Below are 20,141 nucleotides of genomic sequence, written 5' to 3'. Positions count from 1 at the left end.
AGCGCAGCGCACGGCCACACACAAAGAGAGGGGAAAATACACGGCGCCCGCCGCCCCCGGCAACTCCCCGGGCCGCCCGGCCAAGACCTCCGCGCGAGACCCCACTCCGCGGCCCCGCGCCCCCCCTTCCCCACGTGGCGCCCAAACTCGGCGCGGGCCCGCTCTGCAAAGTACAGAACTCGTGTCCCAGGTAAGTGCGGAGCGGAGAAAGCCGGCCGCGCGGTAGCGGCGGCGGCGGCTCCGGGGCAGACGGACCGGAGAGTGGCTGCAACATCCATGCCGGGGTGGGGGCGGGCGCAGGGGAGGGGAAGCGAAGGGGGGCTGCCCTGAGCGCGCTCGCCGGGAGAAGCGCCCACCCCCGCGCAGGGCCAAGCCGCCCCAGCGGGCGGCGGGAGTCCACGGGCTCGCCGCGCCCATTGTGCCGCGCGCCCCTTTGTGCCCGCTCGGAACGCGGAGGCTCCATGGCGTTCCGAGGGGCACGCACGCTGCGTGGGGGCGGGGGGGGGAAGCGGAGTGGAACGGTCCGCGCCGCCGTCGCCGCCCGCCCCACTCGCGCCGCGTGCGGGCTCTGCACCCCCGCCGCTTGCTGCGATGGAGCGGCCGGACCGCCGGAAGGCTCTGCGGAGTCCGCGGTGGGCTTGGCGCTCCGCTTGGCCCGGCTGCGGCGGGGGAAGGCTCAGCGTGTGGAAGGGGGTGTCAGAGCAGGAGCAGGGGGCGGGGACTGGAGGCAGATGCCGTGCGGGGAGCGAGAGGCCGAAGGAGCCGCCGCTTGGAGGACGCTGCCGCCGGTGTCTGCAAATGGAGCGAGTCAGGCCCGCGGCGGCGGCCAGGAGCGGGGAGGTGCGGGCCCCGCCGCCAGGGGGCGCAGCGCTCTCTCCCCAGCCGTTCCACGGCGCGGTTCGCGGTTCCCGCTGCCCGGGAGCTGGGGGCGGGCCCGGAGCCTAGGGTGTGCACCTCCGGCTGGCGCGAGGCCTTCCTTGCGGGCCGCGGAGCTGGAGCCTGGGGCACTTGTCGCTTGTCGTGACTGCCCCCTTCCCGCTTTGATTGTAAACGTGATTTCCCACGCAGACTTTGCCCGTGCCTTATCATCGAATTGTGCTCCGACGTTTTTTGCAGGTCCTGCATGCCGAGGCACATATACATATGTTTGTGTGTGTGTGGTTTTTTTTTAATATAAAGTGTTTTTACAGAGGTAAGGCCCTTTGATTGCTCAGGTGGCCTGTGTAGAAGAATTTTGCACACAAAGGCTATCCAGAGAGAGTTTGTAGTACAGGCTAAGCCCTTCAGAATCCAAAACCTTCAATCCCACCTTCCTAAAGTACCTTGAATGTTTAACTGTGAAGCCAGGTGCCACAGGGCAAGGCACAGAGTGCCAGAAGGCTACAGCAGGAAGAAACAGGCGAGAAAGCCACCAGGCGTGAGCCCCCAGGCTAGCTTTGTATGTAAACTGGAGGAATGGAGGAGATTCTTAGTCGTCCTCCTGCCTTTCCGGCAGTTTGTTTTTCTAGCCATCCCTCCCTAGTTTTGGGTTTCATATCACCTTATTAGACCCTGTCAGCTTCAGGCCAACCTTGAGATTTGGGCAAGATTTTTTTTTTTTTTTTTTAATTCATTGTGCTTTAGGTGAAAGTTTACAAATCAAGTCAGTCTCTCATACAAAAAGTTACACGCACCTTGCTATGTACTCCTAGCTCCTTGCATAATAAGACAGGACATTCCTCCTCTCTACCTGGTATTCCCCGTGTCCATTCAACCAGCTCCTGTTCCCTTCTTCCTTCTCATCTTGACACCAGACAGGAGTTGCCCACGTAGTCTCATGTGTTTACTTGAGCCAAGAAGCTTACTTCTCATCAGTATCATTGTCTATCTTATAGTCCTGTCAAACTCCTGTCTGGAGAGTTGGCTTCAGGAGTGGTTCCAATCTTGGGCTAACAGAGGGTCCGGGGACCATGACCATCAGCATCCTTACAGTCTCAAACCATTAAGCCTGGTCTGTTTACGAGAATTTGAAATCTGCATCCCACTGTTCTCCTGCTCCATCAGAGATTCTCTGTTGTGTTCCCTGTCACAGCAATGATCAGTGGTAGCCAGGCACCATCTAGTTCTTTCGGTCTCAGACTGATGGAGCCTTTGGTCTCTTGGGCTCATCTTTACCATATGTCTTTGGTGTTCATTCTCCTTTGTTCCAGGTAGGTTGAGACCAATTGATGCATCTTAGATGGCCACTTGCTAGCGTTTAAGACACCAGACATTGGGCAGGATTTTGTATCTTTTTCACAGTTTTACATTCCCGGAAACAAACCTGTCACGTAACTTAGTAGGTGCTTAGTAAACATTTGCACTATGAATGGAGAGAGCCTCTTGGTTGTGGAGAAGTGGATCAGCATAGTAAGTTCCAGCCAGTGGGTTAGCTGGTGTGCACATCCACAGATTAAGCCAGAGCCTTTAAAAATCTGTCTGGTAAAAACTTCTGCCACTGACTGTGGGTTTTACCAGAGATGCCACCTTCTTGTTGAAGAAGTCATTCAACAGAAAATGTTACGTTCTCCTTCCCTCAAGTACTAGTAGCTGCAGAACCATGAGAGGTCGGTTAATACCTAGCAGACAAGACAGACAGGCTTCATCCCAATAATCTAAATAATGTGCGCCACTTTGCCACATTTCCTCAAGCACTTCATTTAGTCACTTCTCAGCTCCCAAGCACTCCCTTTGTGAGCACATAAATGGCAGAATGTCTAATACTAAAGAGGAAAATTGCAATGAAAGCTGCCAGAGTTTTGAGTAGGTGAATTTAGTTTCCTGCAGGAATGTCCCACCTGCCATTTTTTAGAGCTTCCTAAGAGGCCCCTAAAGCAATGAGGAAGGAACCAACATGCGTTTATGAATTGACACCATGCTGAAAGTTTGGGATGTGTTTCTTAAATGCCTCATTATATAATGTAGAAACACATGAAGGTCGCTGATGAATCAGCAAAAATAATTTGGTGTTTATTTTTGGAGTATGGGAGGTTGGGGTGTAGTGCTTTTTCTGGCACTTTGTTTTGATGACAAGTGATGAATTACGGTTGCTACCGTTATTATTCATTGTACCCATTATTGGCTGGAGTAAGTTTGGGAGAATTGTTTGTAGAATTAATCTTCGGAGTGACAAAACTTTTCTGTATCCTCAGTGGTTTCATGAATGTATACTACAGGGTTTCTGTGAGTTGGAATTGACTGTATGGCGGTGGGTGTTTTTTTTTTTTTTTTAATGCATATGTTAACATTCATAGAACTATACCCATAAAAAACGCATTGCTGTTTCCCATAGGGTTTCCAATGCTGTAATCTTTACGGAAGCCAACTGCCACATCGTTTTCTCACGGAGCAGCTCATGGGTTTGAACCACCAACCTTTCAGTTAGCAACCGAGTGCCAAACCACTGTGACAACAGGGCTGTATAACCCCCAAAACTAAATTTTCACTATATGATAATTCAAAAAAAAAAATTAAAGTGAGAAAAAATACACATGCCAAAAAAAATTGATATTTTATATACTTCATGAGCATCATCTTGCTGTCCCCGTTTGTTTCCCCCTCTAGACTTGACAAGTGCTCTTCTCCTCCTCCTAATGCTTCGGCATCTCTTGCCATGTTATTATTTCTGCCCAGAGTGCCTGTGTTTTCTAGAGTTTGCTGCCACACGTGACCTGCACCTGCCAGGCCAGGAGCTCTCCGTGCTAGCGCCAGGAGAGAGCCAAAGACCAAACTCATTGCTGTCAAGTGCATTCCGACTCAGTGGCCATTCGTGCCTGGCGTGTTAGTCTGTGAATAACTTTTACAAACTGTTGTTTTAGAGCTGAGTTTTTCTCGACAACTCACCTGATAGCATGCCCTTCTTCCCCCCCTCCACCACCATTTTTAATCTAACTTGAAAGGTGTATTTAAAGTCTTCCTTCATAAGTTCTTGGTTTTCCTCCAATGGCCGCCTCTCCTCTTATCTGATTTTCAGTTATCACTGGCCAGTGAAACAAAATTGCGTCAGTATTAACAGGGGCATTGATTGCTCAATTGAATAAATCATTTATCGACCTTCTCTTTTATGCTGTTGGTTTGATCATGAAGCTAGAGGGGTGGGGGAGCAGTCTACACCAGACTCTAATTAGCTCATGGGGTCACAAGACAAAACACTTGAAAATGAGAAGAGGAAACTCAGCTTATATCTCCTAGGAAAGTTAGCCACCGTTGTCCAGTCAGTCATGAGTGGGATGGGAATGTGCCGTCTTCTTACTGTGAGCCCTGGTTTCCAGATGCCAAGGTTAAAAATATAGAGAGTCCAGCTCCTCCTATTGACGTCTAAGGAGGTGGTGCTTTCTGAGACCACGGAGAACTTAGTAAGTAGGACCTTTAGCTGAGGAAAACATCACATTTAGTCAAACTCAGAAAACAGTGTCCTAAGGGTAAGACGCCAAATCGCAGGCAGGCAGGGTTGTGTGGTGGTACTTCTCTGCATGCTGGAGGACAAGGTTGTGTGCAGACTGAATAAGGACCCAACAGCAGCAACAATTAACAGCTTTACGAGAACCCAGGGGAAATTGCCCTGGTTTTGTGAGGACTGGTATGCTTCAAAATGCGTTTGCAGATGTGTCTAAAAATAAAAACAAATTGTGAACACGCCCTGAAAGTCCCATGGGCAGGATGCCACTGCCAAGAGGGCCTGGTTCTGAGAGCCGGAGGCTCCCAGCCGTTCTGTAAACCCAGAGACCCAGCCTGAAAAGAATATGGCATGGGAACATTCTTCCTGTCCTTCGGGAGAGCACTTTACTTGATCTCACACACACCCCAGCTTGTTTTTATTTGAAAAGTTACTAAGGTTTTTTTTAAAGCTTTAAGCCATTTTACTTAATTTTGCAGTTTTTTTTTTTTAACATTCACTATTAAAATACACTTTAAAAATATATTTTAAAAAATGCTTGTAATAGTTAACCTTTACTGAGTGCTAGGTGCCAGGCACTTTTTCCTCTGCAGTCTTCACAAAATCTCTGTGAGGTTAAGTAGATGTGTTCAGCTCCATTTTATAGATGTGAGAACCAAGACTTAGATGGATAAACACCTTACCCAGAGTTAGAAGCAAACATAGGTGGAACCAGAGTCTTAACCCAGTTCTTTGTGGCTCTGAGGAGCCCCTAAAACAAAGAACAAACCCGTTGCCATTGAGTCGATGCTGACTTCCCTGGGTGGTGCAAATGTTTAAGCACTCAGCTGCTAACTGAAAAGCAGTCCTAGTCCATCCTGAGGCACCTTAGAAGAAAAGTCTGACGATCTACTTCCAAAAAATTGACCACTGAAAACCCTGTGGAGCAGAGTTCTACTCTGACACACGTGGGGTTGCCATGAGTCAGACTTGATGGTAACTGGTTTTTGCTTTGGTATGTGGCTCTGAAGTTCAATAGGGAATTCTGTTTTCTTCCAGATCAGCTGTACTATATCTTGGCCATGTGATGGCCAGTTTGGTTAGTTGTCCAGCTCGTGTGGCCTGAGCCCAGCCCACAGATGGGCGCTGAACAAGAAGGGAGAAAGAGCAAAGCTGGGGCAGCATGCTCCATTCCTCAGCCCCAGTTGCCCGTGGGACAGGCGGCTGGGATGGGACCGACACACAGGGGTCTACCCCACTCCTTTCCCTCTTCCCAGGCTCTGCAGATCCTCTTAGCAAGGCTCAGACCCTCTGGCCCTTCTGGCCCCTCTGGTCCTCTGTACAATCAGAGGGCTGTTGTGAGAATTGCAAGGGTTTGCATATGTCAGACTCCTAGAACATGGAGCCAGCACTGCATGAACGGTAGCTACTGTCCTTTTATATATTTCATTTTTAAACATGACTGACCTGTAGTAGACAGAAGTCATGAAATTGAATCACACTTTGTGACAGTTGTGAAAAGGACGGAGTAAAGTTTAGGTCTTAGTTAAACCATTTAAATCTTTGAGTTGCTTTATTCATAACACCTTAAAAATGGTCTGAGCATATTTCCTCTGGTTGGCCTTTTGTGTGGGACTCTTGTCCCCACTGCCTTTGGTTCCAATCACATTCCTTTCTGGGCACACATATTCTCAAGGAGAGTTTGCATCACCTGATATTTGGAAACAGATGAGGGGGGTGTGGTAGAGGGCAAACCAGTGAAGTGAGGGGAGGGGCTGGCCCTTCAGCAGTCTGAGGCCAGGGCTGCCATGGCCAGGTTTTCCTGACCTACAGCTAACCCAATTCAGGGCAGAATTCTGAGTCAGCTGGCTGGGATTTGAACCTTGAGGTTTCAGGAAGCCCAAGTACTTCCCATTTCTGGGCCTGCTGCTTGTCCTGTGTGACTCTGGGCCAGCCCACAAGCCTCTGGTGGCTCTAATTAGCCTCTGCTGTTCTCACAAGACAGGGACTCACACACACGTGTTCCAGATCCATCTGCTCTCTGATAGAAAACTTGATAGAGAGGTACCACTGGCCACGCCCAGCTGCCTGTGGGCAGCACCTGAGAACTTTTTCCTTTGGAAACGTGTGGGGCAGCTAGGGAGGGGGCCAGTGATCCTTAAAGGGCACTGGACTTTGCCAAGGAATTGCCATACCAGCTGCCCCCCTACATACATTACTTGTGACATCATCTTGCATCCTGGTTCTTAATGAGGAGAATTTTCTCTTACCCACTTTTAACCAGTGACCTCATCATGCTTCCTTTTTCTGTGGCCCGCCACTCCTCAGCTCCCCAGACCTCCTCCCTCTCCCTCTCCCCCCACTGCCTTCCTCTATCCCATCCCCACTTTCCTTGCGCTGTTGCTTCATCCTGGAGCAGGCCTCGGGTTGCCCACTTTGGCCTGGCTTTGAGGTGCTGGGGAAGGAGGGCTCCAGGTGCCAGTCAGAATATATCCCGGAGTGCTCAGGGACAAGAGGACCCCAAAGAATGTTACCACATTTAACATTCTGCTATCATCCAGAAACCCAGCAAGCTGGATGTTTATGCACTGTCGAATTATTAAGCTTCTCTCCAGACCATTAGCTTCCCCGGCCAGCTACCAAATCCCTCTAAATGACCTTCACCTCAGCTTCCGGCTTCCATTCCTGATCCAGAAGACTTGGTCTGGGTTGTTTGTTTTTTCCCCTCCCATGAACTTGGCTTATTTTGAAAAATAATTGAAGTATCAGTCAAATGCATTGACAGAGCCTTATGATGTACCCACCAGGAAATGACATTTCCTTAGTTTTCAAAATCAATCTTTTCACTTTCTCACTCACACGTGGCTGTGTGAGCCGAGACTTTTTTTCCGATCTTCTCTTCCCTGTCCCTACTGAGGAGCAGTAATGAAGGGACAGTTATGAAGTGAAGGTTGTCACTGATTTGCCATTTGTTTTATTGCTAGAGCATCGGTATTTGAAATGTTTAAAGGGGAGAACATGATTTTACAAATATTCTTTTTTTTTTTTAAATACAGTTTTGAATTGTGGTAAGTATATGGGGGACAAAAACATTTGCCATTTCAACCATCTTCACACGTATAGTTTAATGACACTAAATATCTTTGTTGTTACAAGTATTCTTCAGCTCGTTGCTGTTTGTGGATATAGCTTAGAATGTGATCTGGCTTGGCAGTAAAGATGATTGTACTTCTTTTTATTTTTAAACATTTCTTTTTTATTATCAAAGAATTGCATGCTCACTATAGAATATTTGGAAAGTAGAGGAAAATATACAGAAAAAATCATCCATAACCTTCTTAATTGGAGGTAATTAGCATTTTGGCATAGTTCCTTCCAGCTGCTTTATGGCATTTTTTAATTACATAGTTGCGATATCCCCCGTGAACTTTGAAGTATGTTGTTATTGACTGGGTAGCCTTGTAATGAACAATTAATTTTGAATCTTTACACATAACTTAATGCTCAGCTCTTTCTGTCAATAGACATTTTGAAGTCATATATTGAGAAAATGTGTGAAAGTTGTGTTCCAAATTTGTATAGTGGAAATAACAACAGTAATCAAAGGCAGTCTTAATCCAGCTCACATTCAGTTTATTGTCTCTTTTATGTTCTCAGCACCTTGTGTGGAAATGGATGGATTTCATCAGTAATGGAGCCCTGATGGCCCAGTGGTTAAGAGCTCAGCTGCTAACCAAAACGTTAGCAGTTCAAATCCACCGGCCGCTCCTTGGAAACCCTATGGGGCAGCTCTTCTCTGTCCTATAGGGTCGCTATGAGTCAGAATCAACTCGACAGCAACTAGTTTAGTTTTTTTTTGTTTGTTTTATCAGTAGTTAATAATGGCTAATGGTTATGGGAGCCCTCCCTAGGTAGTGCAAACGTTTAACGCGGTTGGCTGCTAACTGAAAGGTTGGAGGTTTGAGTCCACCCAGAGGCACCTTGGAAGAAAAGCCTGGCGATCCACTTCTGAAAAAAACAGCCATTGAAAACCTATGGAGCACAGTTCTACTCTGGCACACATAAGGTCGCCATGAGTTAGAATCAACTTGAAGGCAACTGGTAATGGTTGTGGGGCTTACCCTTCACCCCTGTGCTTAATTAAGACTAACTGAAGTGAGAGACCTGGTGGCAGTGGTTAAGAGCTGTGCTGCCATGCAAAAGGTCAGCAGTTCAAATCCACTAGCTGTTCCTTGGAAACCTCTGGGGCAGTTCTTCTCTGTCCTACAGGGTCATCATGAGTCAGAATCGACTCGACGGCAACGACTTTGGATTTTTTTGGAAATGAAGGAAGACTTTCTGGTTTTGGCTCTCTGTGTTTCTGGCCCTTGTGCCTTACTGCCACTATATATCAGAAGTTTCAAGTGTATAAAACTGTAGGCACAGAGAGATTTAGTCATAGGTGTTTACAAGCTGAAAACAACAAGGAAGATAAAGATATGCCTGTTTCAGCATTGACGAAGTTATTTCCTAAGGAGGTTTTTTCCGTAGAATTTGCTTTGATTAACATTATCTCCCCACCCCCACTCCCAAAAGTCTGGTAGGTACATGTTAGAATTTAAAATTATTTGCATCCAGATCATAAAATTCCAAACATGGGCAGACTTCTTAAAGCTGTGACGTGCAGCCTGTGTTTACTAGATGCGAGTTATGGTTGTTATAGAAACCCTAATGCAGTATCCTCTAACCTTGAGGTTCTGACTGTTCTCTCCTTCCTGTTACTTCCACTATAACAGGAGATCCCACAGCTCCGTCTCCATCCTCTAGGCCCTCCTGCCTACCCCTGTGTTAATTACAGTCCCCTTAAATAAGCTCTGGAGCCCTGGTGGCACAGTGGTGAAGAGCTATGACTGCTAACCAAAAGGTTGGCAGTTCGAATCCACCAGCTGCTCCTCAGAAACCCTATGGGGAAGTGCTACTCTGTCTTATAGGGTCGCTATGAATTGCATTCGACTGGAGGGCAACAGGTTTGGTTTGGGTTAAATAAGCTCTAGAATCAGCCGGTTTACTTCAAAAAGAACAGAGCCAGTTGTCATCCCCCCCTCAACATCAGCACCTCACTGTCACACAGTGGGGAGACTCCTGGCTGGATGATCTTGGGCATGTTCCTAACCTTCCTGAATTTGGGGTCCCACACCTGTAAAACGTGGGTAGTGCACTAGATGGTTTCTCAAGGTCCCTTTCTGCTCTACACCTGTGCCTCAGATTCCTCACTTGTAAAATGGGAATCATAGAATTTTTACCTCTTATAAAGCTCTTAGAACAGCACCTTCCACACAGGAGGTGTGGGGCACCTCCCTTAATGCACTTAGCCCGCGCTCCCGGGTACCCTTTCCCCTGACTGGAAACCCATTCATGTGCCGCTCCTTATTGCCATTCAGCCCTTCTCTGTCTTATTTCCCCTTTAGTGATCTCCTAACAGAGAAACTACTCATGTCTAAATCCTTGTCTCAACTCTTCTTTTGGGGGAACTCAAACTAAAATGAGTAATGATATAGAAATCCCCAAGATACATTAAGTAAAAAAAAGCAAGGAACAGGGTTCTCAAACCTTTTAGTCTTCGACCCCCTTATACTTTTAATTATTGCGGACCTGAAGAGCTTTTGTTTATGTGAGTTACATTGATCAATATTTACTGTGCTAGATATTAAAATGGAAAAAATTAAAAATATCTATTAATTCATTTAAAAACAGTAACAACAAACCCATTACAAGTTAATATCAACATTTCTTTATAAAAACTATTTTCAAAATAATTAGTGGAAAGAATGGTATTATTTACATTTTTAAAAATTTCTTTGGCTTAACAGAAGACAGCCGAATTTCCATATCTGCTTCTGTGTTAAGTCTGTTATGAAATCATATATAGTTTCTGGAGAACTCTCCTGCACACCTTTGAGAGAATGAGGGTAAAAAGAGCAATTTCATCTCAGTCTTATTATAAAAATAGCTTTGATCTTGTGGATCCCTGAAAGGGTCTCAGGTGTACTGGTAAACTAGCTCTCTCTCAAAAAAGAAAAAAGGCTCTGTTTTTAGCATGTGTAAATACTCCCATCATAGCCAAAATTTCAAACTACTAATTAGACTCCCCCACCCCCCACCTCCAGGAACATGTTAGGCATTTCTCCAGCTGAAAAAAACTGAAGAAAAAATTCAAGCCTTGAGTTGCAATATTGAAGGATTATACAGGGAAGCATCAAAAGAAGATGGAAGGAATACACAGAGTCACTGTACCAAAAAGAATGGATCAATGTTCAGCCATTTCAGGAGGCAGCATATGATCAGGAACCAGTGGTACCGAAGGAAGGCGTCCAAGCTGCACTGAAGGCATTGATGAAAAATAAGCCTTCAGGAATTGACAGAATACCAATTGAGATCTTTCAACAAATGGATGCAGCACTGGAGGTACTTACTCTTATATGCCAAAAAATTTGGAAGACAGCTACCTGGCAAGCCGACTGGCAGAGATTCATATTTGTGCCCACTCTAAAGAAAGGTGACCCAACAGAGTGCAAGTATTATCAAACAATGTTATTAATATCACACACAAGTAAAATTTTGCTGAAGATCGTTTGAAAGTGGTTGCAGCAATACATCAACAGGGAACTGCCAGAAGTTCAAGGCAGATTCAAAAGAGGACGTGGAACAAGGGGTATTGCTGATGTTAGATGGATCCTGGCTGAAAGCAGAGAATACCAGAAAGATGTTTACCTGTGTTTTATTGACTATGCAAAGGCATTTGACAATGTGGATCATAACAAATTATGGATAACATTGCCAAGAATGGAAATTCCAGAACACTTGATTGTGCTCATGAGGAACCTGTACATAGACCAAGAGGCGGTCATTTGAACAGAGCAAGGGGATACTGTGTAGTTTAAAGTGAGGAAGGGTGTGTGTCAGGGTTGTACCCTTTTACTATACTTATTCAATCTGTGTGCTGACCAAATAATCTGAGAAACTGGACTATATGAAGGAAAACAGGTCATCAGGTTTGGAGGAAGACTCATTAACAACCTGCGAAATGCTGAAAGTGAAGAGGACTTGAAGCACTTACTGATGAACATCAAAGACTATAGCCTTCACTATGGATTATACCTCAACATAAAGAAAACAAAACCTAACAGGGAACGCAACAGAGAACCCCTGGGGGAGCGGGAGAGTAGTGGGATGCAGACCCCAAATTCTCGTAAAAAGACCAGAGTTGATGGTCTGACTGAGACTGGAAGGACCCCGGTGGTCATGGCCCCAGACCTTCTGTTGGCCCAGGACAGGAACCATTCCCAGGGCCAACTCTTCAGTCAGGGATTGGACTGGACAATGGGTTGGAGAGGGATGCTGGTGAGGAGTGAGCTTCTTGGATCAGATGGACATTTGAGGCTGTGTTGGCATCTCCTGCCTGGAGGGGAGATGAGAGGGTAGAGGGGGTTAGAAGCTGGCGAAATGGACACGGAAAGAGAGAGTGGAGGGAGGAAGCGGGCTGTCTCATTAGGAGAAGAGCAATTGGGAGTGTGTAGCAAGGTGTATGTAAGTTTTTGTGTGAGAGACTGACTTGATTTGTAAACTTTCACTTAAAGCACAATAAGAATTAAAAAAAGGGGGGAAAGCAAAAATCTGCACAGCTGGAGCAATAAGTAGCATCATGATAAATGGAGAAAATATTGAAATTGTCAAGGATTTCGTCTTATTTGGCTCCACAGTCAACACCCATGGAAGCAGCAGTCAAGAAATCGAATGATGTATTGATGGCATTGGTCAAATCTGCTGCAGAAGACCTCTTGAAAGTGTTAAAAAGCAAAGATATCACTTTAAGGACTAAAAAAAAAAAAAATACTAAACCCATTGCCTTCCAGTTGATTCCGACTCATAGTGACCGTACAAGACAGAGTAGAACTGCACCATAGAGTTCCCAAGGAGTGCCTGGTGGATTCGAACTGCTGACCTTTTGGTTAGCAGTCGTAGCACTTAACCGCTATGCCACCAAGGTTTCCTCTAAGGACCGAGGTGTACCTGATCCAAGCCATGGTGTTTTTAATCACCTTATGTGCATGTGAGGGGAAACCCTGGTGACATAGTGGTTAAGTGCTACAGCTGCTGACCTTTAAATGTCATTAGGTGGAATCCACCAAGTGCTCCTTGGAAACCCTATGGGGCTGTTCTACTCTGCCCTGTATGGTCACTATGAGTCAGAAGTGACTTGACAGGAGTGGGTTTGGTTTTTTGGTATATGCATGTGAAAGCTGGACAGTGAATAAGGAAGGCTGAAGAAGAATTGATGCCTTCGAATTAGGTGTTGGTGAAGAATATTGAATATACCGTGGACTGCCACAAGAACAAACAAATCTGTCTTGGGAGAAGCACTGCCAGATTGCTCATTAGAAACAAGGATATTGAGACGTTGTCTCACATACTTCGAATATGTTATCAGAAGGGACCAGTCCCTAAGTTGTCGAGTGGAAACCCCAAGTTCTGCTCGTCGTGACTTGTTTCAGCCAATAAACAAGGGGCCGAGGTGGGAGAGAAGAAAGGCGCCTTTATTTCCTTGCACAAGGAAAGGAGCAGTCAGGGCTGCTGCCTCCAAAACTGCTCGCATGCAGCTTGGGGAGGTGGGCTTTTACAGAGAGCAGACAAGGAAATGCAAATTCATTGTAAATATTTCAGGATTGACCTTCATGCAGGTGCTCAGAGCTTGTGGATGACTATACGTTTTCTCTAGACAAGGTTTGATTCTCTGAGATGGAGAAAGAGGTCGATTTTCCTTCATTAGCATGTTAAGTCTCTTCCCAGAGTTGGGGTCTTATATGTATTTAGTTAAGGTGGTGTAGAAAACCTGCTAAAATCAGTTGAGACCCTCTGTGCCTGCTCTGTGGTTATTGTGTCAAGGACAATTTGAGAAGAATGTGCAGCTTATTCTGCTCAGTGTAGGAGGATAAACCAGAGTAGGTGTCTCTTAGAAGGGCTGGGCTCTGAGGCCTTTTGCCTCACCTGAAGAAGGACATCATGCTTGAAAGGAGAGGGTCAGCAAAGAAGAGGAAGACCCTCAGTGAGATGGGTTGACACAGTGGCTGCAACAGTGAGCCAGTTGGGAAGAGATACACACAATTGATGCAAGCTAGTATAAGCAGCCCCAGAACACAACTTTTTGAGGAGTATAAGCAGCTCCAGCACACTATTTTTTGAGGTCTGCGCTTTAAGAACGATTGATATAGACTGTTTCTGGAAGAACGCACAAGAAAACAACATGGTTGCCTCCAAGAGTGTAACTGGAGGACTGTGGACTTTATACATTTTGAACCTTGTTCCATGTGGATGCATTTCCTGGTATCAAAACAAAACAAAGCACCTTAAGCATCTTTCCTTCTTCTTCATTTCAACCCTAAAATATAAGTTGACCTATAATTTGCAAGTCTGTCCAGCTTTTCCACTTATTTGTGATACCTCTTAGAATTGCTTCTTCCTGAGCCCCACTAGGCGGTCCTCACTCCTCAGTTCCTTTTCTTTCCTCACAGACTTCCTTCCCTCCTCAGCATCCCTTCCTGCCCCAGCCAGGTGCACACTCATATTCAGGGTTCAGATTCATCAGTATTTCAGCATGAGGCACAGAGGTAGCCCCAAGCCCTGCAAGTTATTGCATTTACATAGCCAATTTAAGCAACTTATCCTTTGTAATTTGATATTTGAGTGGCCAAAGCATCTTGTTATTTCTGAGCATTTGGGATTTCCCTCCCATTTGTCCTTTTTGTAAACTGAAGGCTTTTCTGATGACTTTCTAATCTTCTTCCACCCATGTGCCATGCATGGAAGACTGAACATTGTCCTTCACTCTCTAAGCAGGATAGAGCCTAGGAGACATTTTAATTAAAAAAAAAAAAAATTTATCCTCCTACAAGTTCTGCAGCATTGAAAACCTTTTTTTGTACCAGTGACTGTCACTTTGCCTGAGGCTCCCTAGACTATTTGGTGGTAAAAAAAAAAAAAAAAAAAGAAAAGCATTTTCGGTTATTAAATTAGCTATTGGAGACTGGTCCTGTTTGAGAGTCACCTTCTGATAGGTAGTCAGTGTCTTGAAATTGGTTGCATTTTAACTAAAGACAGCAGCAAGCTGATACACTGATCTTGTTTATACAAATCTTTGTTTAAATCTTCCCCTGGCTTGGTAAGGAGTTTCTGAGGGACATGCAACAGCCACCTCCTAGGGAGAAAGCTGATTTTCAAGGACAACGTGGATGCATAGTTAGAATGTCCCCTGGTTCAGGATTTGTGGTAAGAGGAATTGCAAGGTTTTGAAAAGTAGAGAATGTTAAAATGAGAAATTATGTGAAGTCCAACAGGCAAAGGAAAGTGTAATCCTGGAAGCCTTTGAAAAGGAGGCTGATAGGAGCTGCAGTAATTCCTACAGAACCTATAGTTGTGTAAATGAAAAGAATTTCTGTGGCATGCTCAACATCTGGAGCGGTGTCCACCCACGATGAAATGTAGTGTGGCGCTATTGACCCTCATCCAGGTAGATGACCAGGAAATGGGGGTGGCAACATGGTACCCACCACCTTCCCCACAAGCGTGGTGTCCTTGATGTGCAGCGGCCAGGTCTGCTCAGGATTGTGGGAGAGTGGCCCGCATGCCCCTCTAGTAGAAACTTCTCAGTACTGTGGGGCAGGGTCTGTTTATAAGCACGGAGCACATGGGTTTTCCAGGGGTCAAAGGAGACTTGGGCTCTCCGGCTACTGTCTGGGGACCCCTTTGCCCATCCAAGGAACCATCACAGCTTTCTGTTACTTCCTCTCCTGGCTGATGGGAGGTATAGACAGACTGGGTTTGAATCCTGGTTCTGCCATTTAATAGCTGTGGGACACTGGGTAAGTTATGGGCCCTCAGTTTCCTTATTGGTAAAATTGGGATTAGAATACCACAGGGTTAGATGGAGGCACAAGTAAAGTGCCCAGCCCAGTCGGTGTCTGTTCCTAGGCTGCAGATGTTACTGAGGACCCTCTCCTTACTCCCCACCACAGCAGACAGATGCAGTGGGTTTTCCAGGCCTTGCACATGGGAAATTCTCAAGCTTCTCAGTGAGAAGGGTTCATTTGCTGGCTGGAAGAAAGAGTTCCACTGTACTGTGATCTGGTTTTCCAGTTGCTGTTGAGCCGATTCCCCACTCATGGCGACCCCATGTGTGTCAGAGTGTAACGGTGCTCCGTAGGGTTTTCAGTGGCTGATTTTTGGAAGTAGATCACCAGGTCTTTCTTCTGAGGCATCTCTGGTAGACTCGAACTGCCAACCTTTTGGTTTAAGTAGCTGAGCCTGTTAACCGTTTGCTTTACCCAGGGACTCTGTGATCTGGGTTACTGCTGTGGCAGTTTTGCACCTGTCATTAATCTATAAATGAACATAAAAACGCACTCCGGGTGTCTTGAATGCCTGGGAACCTAGCAGCGCCTCCCCCTCCCCCCGCCTGCCCCGGCTTTCTCTCTCTGGCTTTCCTCCCACCCACAGGTGGCTCAGGTGTATGCTCTTCTCTCATCATCTTCTGACATGTGAATTGCTGGGGGTTCAGAATTCAGGTGCTAAATTGCCGGCTGTCGAGTCACATGGTGGCTTTTCAGAAAATACGATTCCTGCTCACCAAGTCACATTCCTGGCAGAGACTGCACCTAGCAGCCTTGTTGACTCACAGCCCTGCTGTCAGGTCAGCCCCACTTGGCCTCAGGGCGCCTTCCCACACCAGGCTACCTATTGTGTGATGTGTCCGCCAGGGAAATATGGTTGGGAGAGAGTATTATTAGATAAATATGCCGTCCTTGCTCAGCACTTGTGGTTTACTCTGCTGTGCCTTTTTATCAATTCCTGGTTTCTTCCCTCCTAATATTCTCTCATCCTTTGAATGCTCTGGAGCCCTGGTGACTCAGTGGTTAGGCGCTCAGCTGCTAACTGAAAGGTCAGCAGTGTGAACCTACCCAGTGGCTCCGTGGAAGAAAGATGTGGCAGTCTGTTTCCATAAAGTGTACAGCTTTGGAAATCCTAGGGACAGCTTTATTCTGTCCTCTGGGTTGCTATGAGTCAGAATCAACTCGATGGCAACAGGTTTGGTGTTTTGGTTTTTGAATGCTAAGTCTTAGCCTGAGTCTTTGTGGTTTTTCTTTCACCATGATCCCTTTCTCCCCAAAAGCAAACCATCCCTTTCTCCTTGCTTTCCTGCCTTTTCTGCCCAGAATGTAGTTTTCGTATCCAATAACCCTCCATGCGTCCTTCCCATCTATTTGCTGATTCTCACCTCTGCCCTTGGCGTGCGGCTATATGACAGTGTGGCAGGGTTTCCCAGGGCAGTTGGCAAGCGCAGACTTTCGGATGAAGCCAACAGTATGTTTGCTTTTGAGGCCCTAGGCTGTCCTGGGATACAGGAGGCTTGAATTTCTGCCTGACATTGGCCTGCCTTCCTGTCTGAAAAAAGCACTAAAGCCCACCCGCCTGCATGCACCTCCACCCAGAGACACCCAGGTCAGGTGCCAGTTGTCACATGCAAGGTTCATCCCCTGGAAATACAATGGGAGGAGTTGCAAAATTCACCTCTGGCAAAATAGTTCTTGGACCTTTGAAGTTGACTTTTATTTATTTTCTTGTAGTGCCACCTTGAGTGTTATGTTTTTCAGGTAAGAGATAGTTTGATGAGTAGAAGTTATTTTCAGTTGATTTTAGTTTCAAATCTTAAGTTTTCTTATTCACTTCTCTGATAATTGGTAATAAATCAAACCTGTTGCTGTCAAGTCAATTCCAACTCATAGCGACCCTATAGGACAGAACAGAATTGCCTCATAGGGTTTCCAGGGAGCGACTGGTGACCTTTTGGTTACCAGCCAAGCTCTCAACCATTGTGCCACAAGGGCTGTAAAATTAGTAATACAGGAATGAAAAGAATTGTGCCTATCTCAGGATTATTTGTGATGCACTGAGAATAGTGTTTCACGTCATAAGCACTTTCTAAGTGTTGCTTAGAAGTTTTGATTCTGTTATTATTGTGTGCATAGATCATCTACACACTCTCTGGCTTGACTATATGTTGAAAATGTACCGCTCCATGGCTACTTGGTGAATAGTTTACCCAACATTGTAGGTGGCTTCTCCCTGCCCTCACAGGAATTTTCCAAGAGGTACTCCTTAGTGCTGCTCTCCTCTGATCCGTAATGAAACAGGAAGCTCGGTTTTTCAGCCAACTTAATCAGTTATGGGAACCAGAAAGCCCCAGGGTCAATGGTGAAGGCTGTCATGTGCTTCGTCCCTGGGTATCCATGGGCGATTGGTTTCAGGACCCCTGCAGATACCAAAATCTGTGGATGCTTAAGTCCCTTAAATAAAATGGCGTAGTATTTGCATACAACCTATGCATATCCTCCTATATACTTTAAATCATCTGTAGATTATTTCTAATACCTAATTCGACTCGACAGCAGTGGGTTTAATACAATGTAAATACTATGTAAATAGTTGTTATTCAGTACTGTGTTGTTTAGGGAATAATGACAAGACTTGAGGTGAACAGTGCTCAGGCAACAAGTGCTGGAGAAATACAGAGAACCTGTGAAATGGCGGGCGGCTACAGCAGGGTATGCCTCCACATCACGTCATTCTTGTGGATTCAGCATAGTGCTTGGCGTGGCAAATTCCAGTTTTGCTTTTTGGAACTTTCCCCACCCCCCTGAATATTTTTGATCTGGGGTTGGTTGAATCCACAGAGGTGGAACCCACTGATACAGAGGGCTGACTGTATATTCTTTTCTAGATGGTCCTACCTCATTTATATCTTACACAGTATGTATGTATGCACTTCTGTGTGACTTGGGGGAATCTCAGAGAGTTAATGGTATGTTTCATCATGGTGTCATTCTGGCTGGAGCAGTGGGAGTTGACCCACCTCCGTACTGGCCCCTGCAGCCCATAACAGAGCACTACCACCCCCTTCATGCCTCGTTTTTCTCATCAGTAAAAATAACCCTGGGTGGTACAAATAGTTAATGTGCTCACAGCTAACCAAAGGTTGGTGGTTTGAGTCCTCCCAGAGGTACCTCAGAAGAAAAGCTTGGTGATCTGCTTATGAAAATCAGCCATTGAAAACTCTATGGAGCACAGTTCTGTGCTGACACATATGGGGTTGCCATGAGTTGGAAACGACTTGACAGAAACTGGTTGGTTGGTTGGACCAGATTGTGTGGAGCTCTAAGTGTCCAATACTTTAAAACCCACAGTGCCATTTTTTCCTCATTGCTTCAGGGGCAACAAATGAAGGAAGGGCTAGACCAGCGCTGTCCAATAAAAATGTAATGCAAGCCACATATATGATTTTAAATATTCTAGTCATCATTAGTCATCATATTAAAAAAGAAACAGGTAAAATTAATTTTAATAGTGTATTTTATTTAGCCCAGTATATCCAAAACGTTGTCATTTCAACATGTAATCAATATGAAAATGATGAATGAGATAGTTTATGTTTTCTCTGGTTATGCTTAGCCTTTGAAACCTAATGTGTATTTTACACTTACAGTACGTCTCCATTGAGACTAGCTGCATTTCAAGTACTAAATAGTCGAGTGGATAATAGCTACTGTCCTGGGCAGTGGAAGTCTCTTAGGATCACCTGGAGTCCTAAGACCACAACTTGAGTCTGTTGGTATCCATAGTCTCCATCCTTAATCAGCCTTTTTGTTTAGTGGCTGGAATTTGTAAAGCTGAGACTAACAAGAGATTATTCAAACTGGGGTCTTCTGTGTGCATCTCTGATGGTAAATATATAGGGAACAAAACATTTGCCATTTCAGCATTCTTCACATGTACAGTTCACTGACATTAATTATCATGTTTTTCAACCATCACCATTATCCATTTCCAAACTTTTCCCTCACCCTTGACAGAAGCTAGGTATCCAAACTGGGGTCCTTTATAAGACTTGATTTTTCTCATTCAATGTTCCCCTGGTTCTGTGAGTGGCTCTCAGTCGATGCTTTAAGCCATGTTCTCCCCACATAAAGTTTTGGAGAAGGGCTCCCAGCAGGCATACCCAAGGCTTGGCTCCTAAGCACAGACAAGAGTATAAGGACTTGTATTCTCAGCATCACAGAGGTGAATCTGCTTAACCTTCTGTTGCCCAGAGCCGGAGTGGGAAGGGAAAGGGAATTTCTCTGTGGGTAGAGAAAATTAAGAAGTAAATCAAACAGGAATAGATCACGACTTTGTCTTTGTCTTTTCATTTAGTGGAATAGAAGATGAACTCAACTGAATTCAGTGAAGATGTAGAAGAAGGTAAAGAAACAAGCCTGTTTTTAAAAAGGTGTCAATATTTATAATTGAGTAATGCATTCATGTGGTTCAAAAATACAAAAAGGTATAAAAGGAAAAGTTCCCATCCTCCTCCACCCGCACCCTGTAATAAACATTTTGCGTATCTTTCTAGGGTTGCTTTTAAAAAGCATGATTTAAAAGATAAGATTTGTTTCTCTCCCTCCAACTTCTTCCCCCCAAAAAAGACGTTAAGGACAGTTTTGGACAAAATATTCTTGGAACGTGATTTTACTGTATAGCACTAGTGTGGCAACACAAAAATTGCCGTATTGGAAAGTGCACTTCTGTCAAAGGGCAGGATGTAGACAGCCTATTGTTCAGGGATACTGCCAACTTCTGAGCACCTGGTAGCTGTGGTTTCCCTCTGAGCCCTATGTCTTCT

General features: G+C 45.4%; 1 protein-coding gene across 1 annotated transcript in view; it reads left to right on the top strand.

Moving 5' to 3' along the window:
• Positions 1–20,141, top strand: part of BEND3 (BEN domain containing 3) — a 45,195-nt gene continuing 25,054 nt past the window's right edge. Inside the window, exons 1-2 of the mRNA XM_064289382.1 lie at positions 1–190; positions 19,673–19,720. Of these exons, the coding sequence (XP_064145452.1) occupies positions 19,684–19,720 (37 nt within the window). The 5' untranslated portion in view covers positions 1–190; positions 19,673–19,683. The remainder of the gene's footprint in view (positions 191–19,672; positions 19,721–20,141) is intronic.

This window comes from Loxodonta africana, chromosome 1 (assembly GCF_030014295.1).
Source record: "Loxodonta africana isolate mLoxAfr1 chromosome 1, mLoxAfr1.hap2, whole genome shotgun sequence".
NCBI lineage: Eukaryota > Metazoa > Chordata > Mammalia > Proboscidea > Elephantidae > Loxodonta > Loxodonta africana.
Note: the sequence above shows the minus strand (reverse complement) of the source record. Positions and strands in the feature narration are given on the sequence as shown.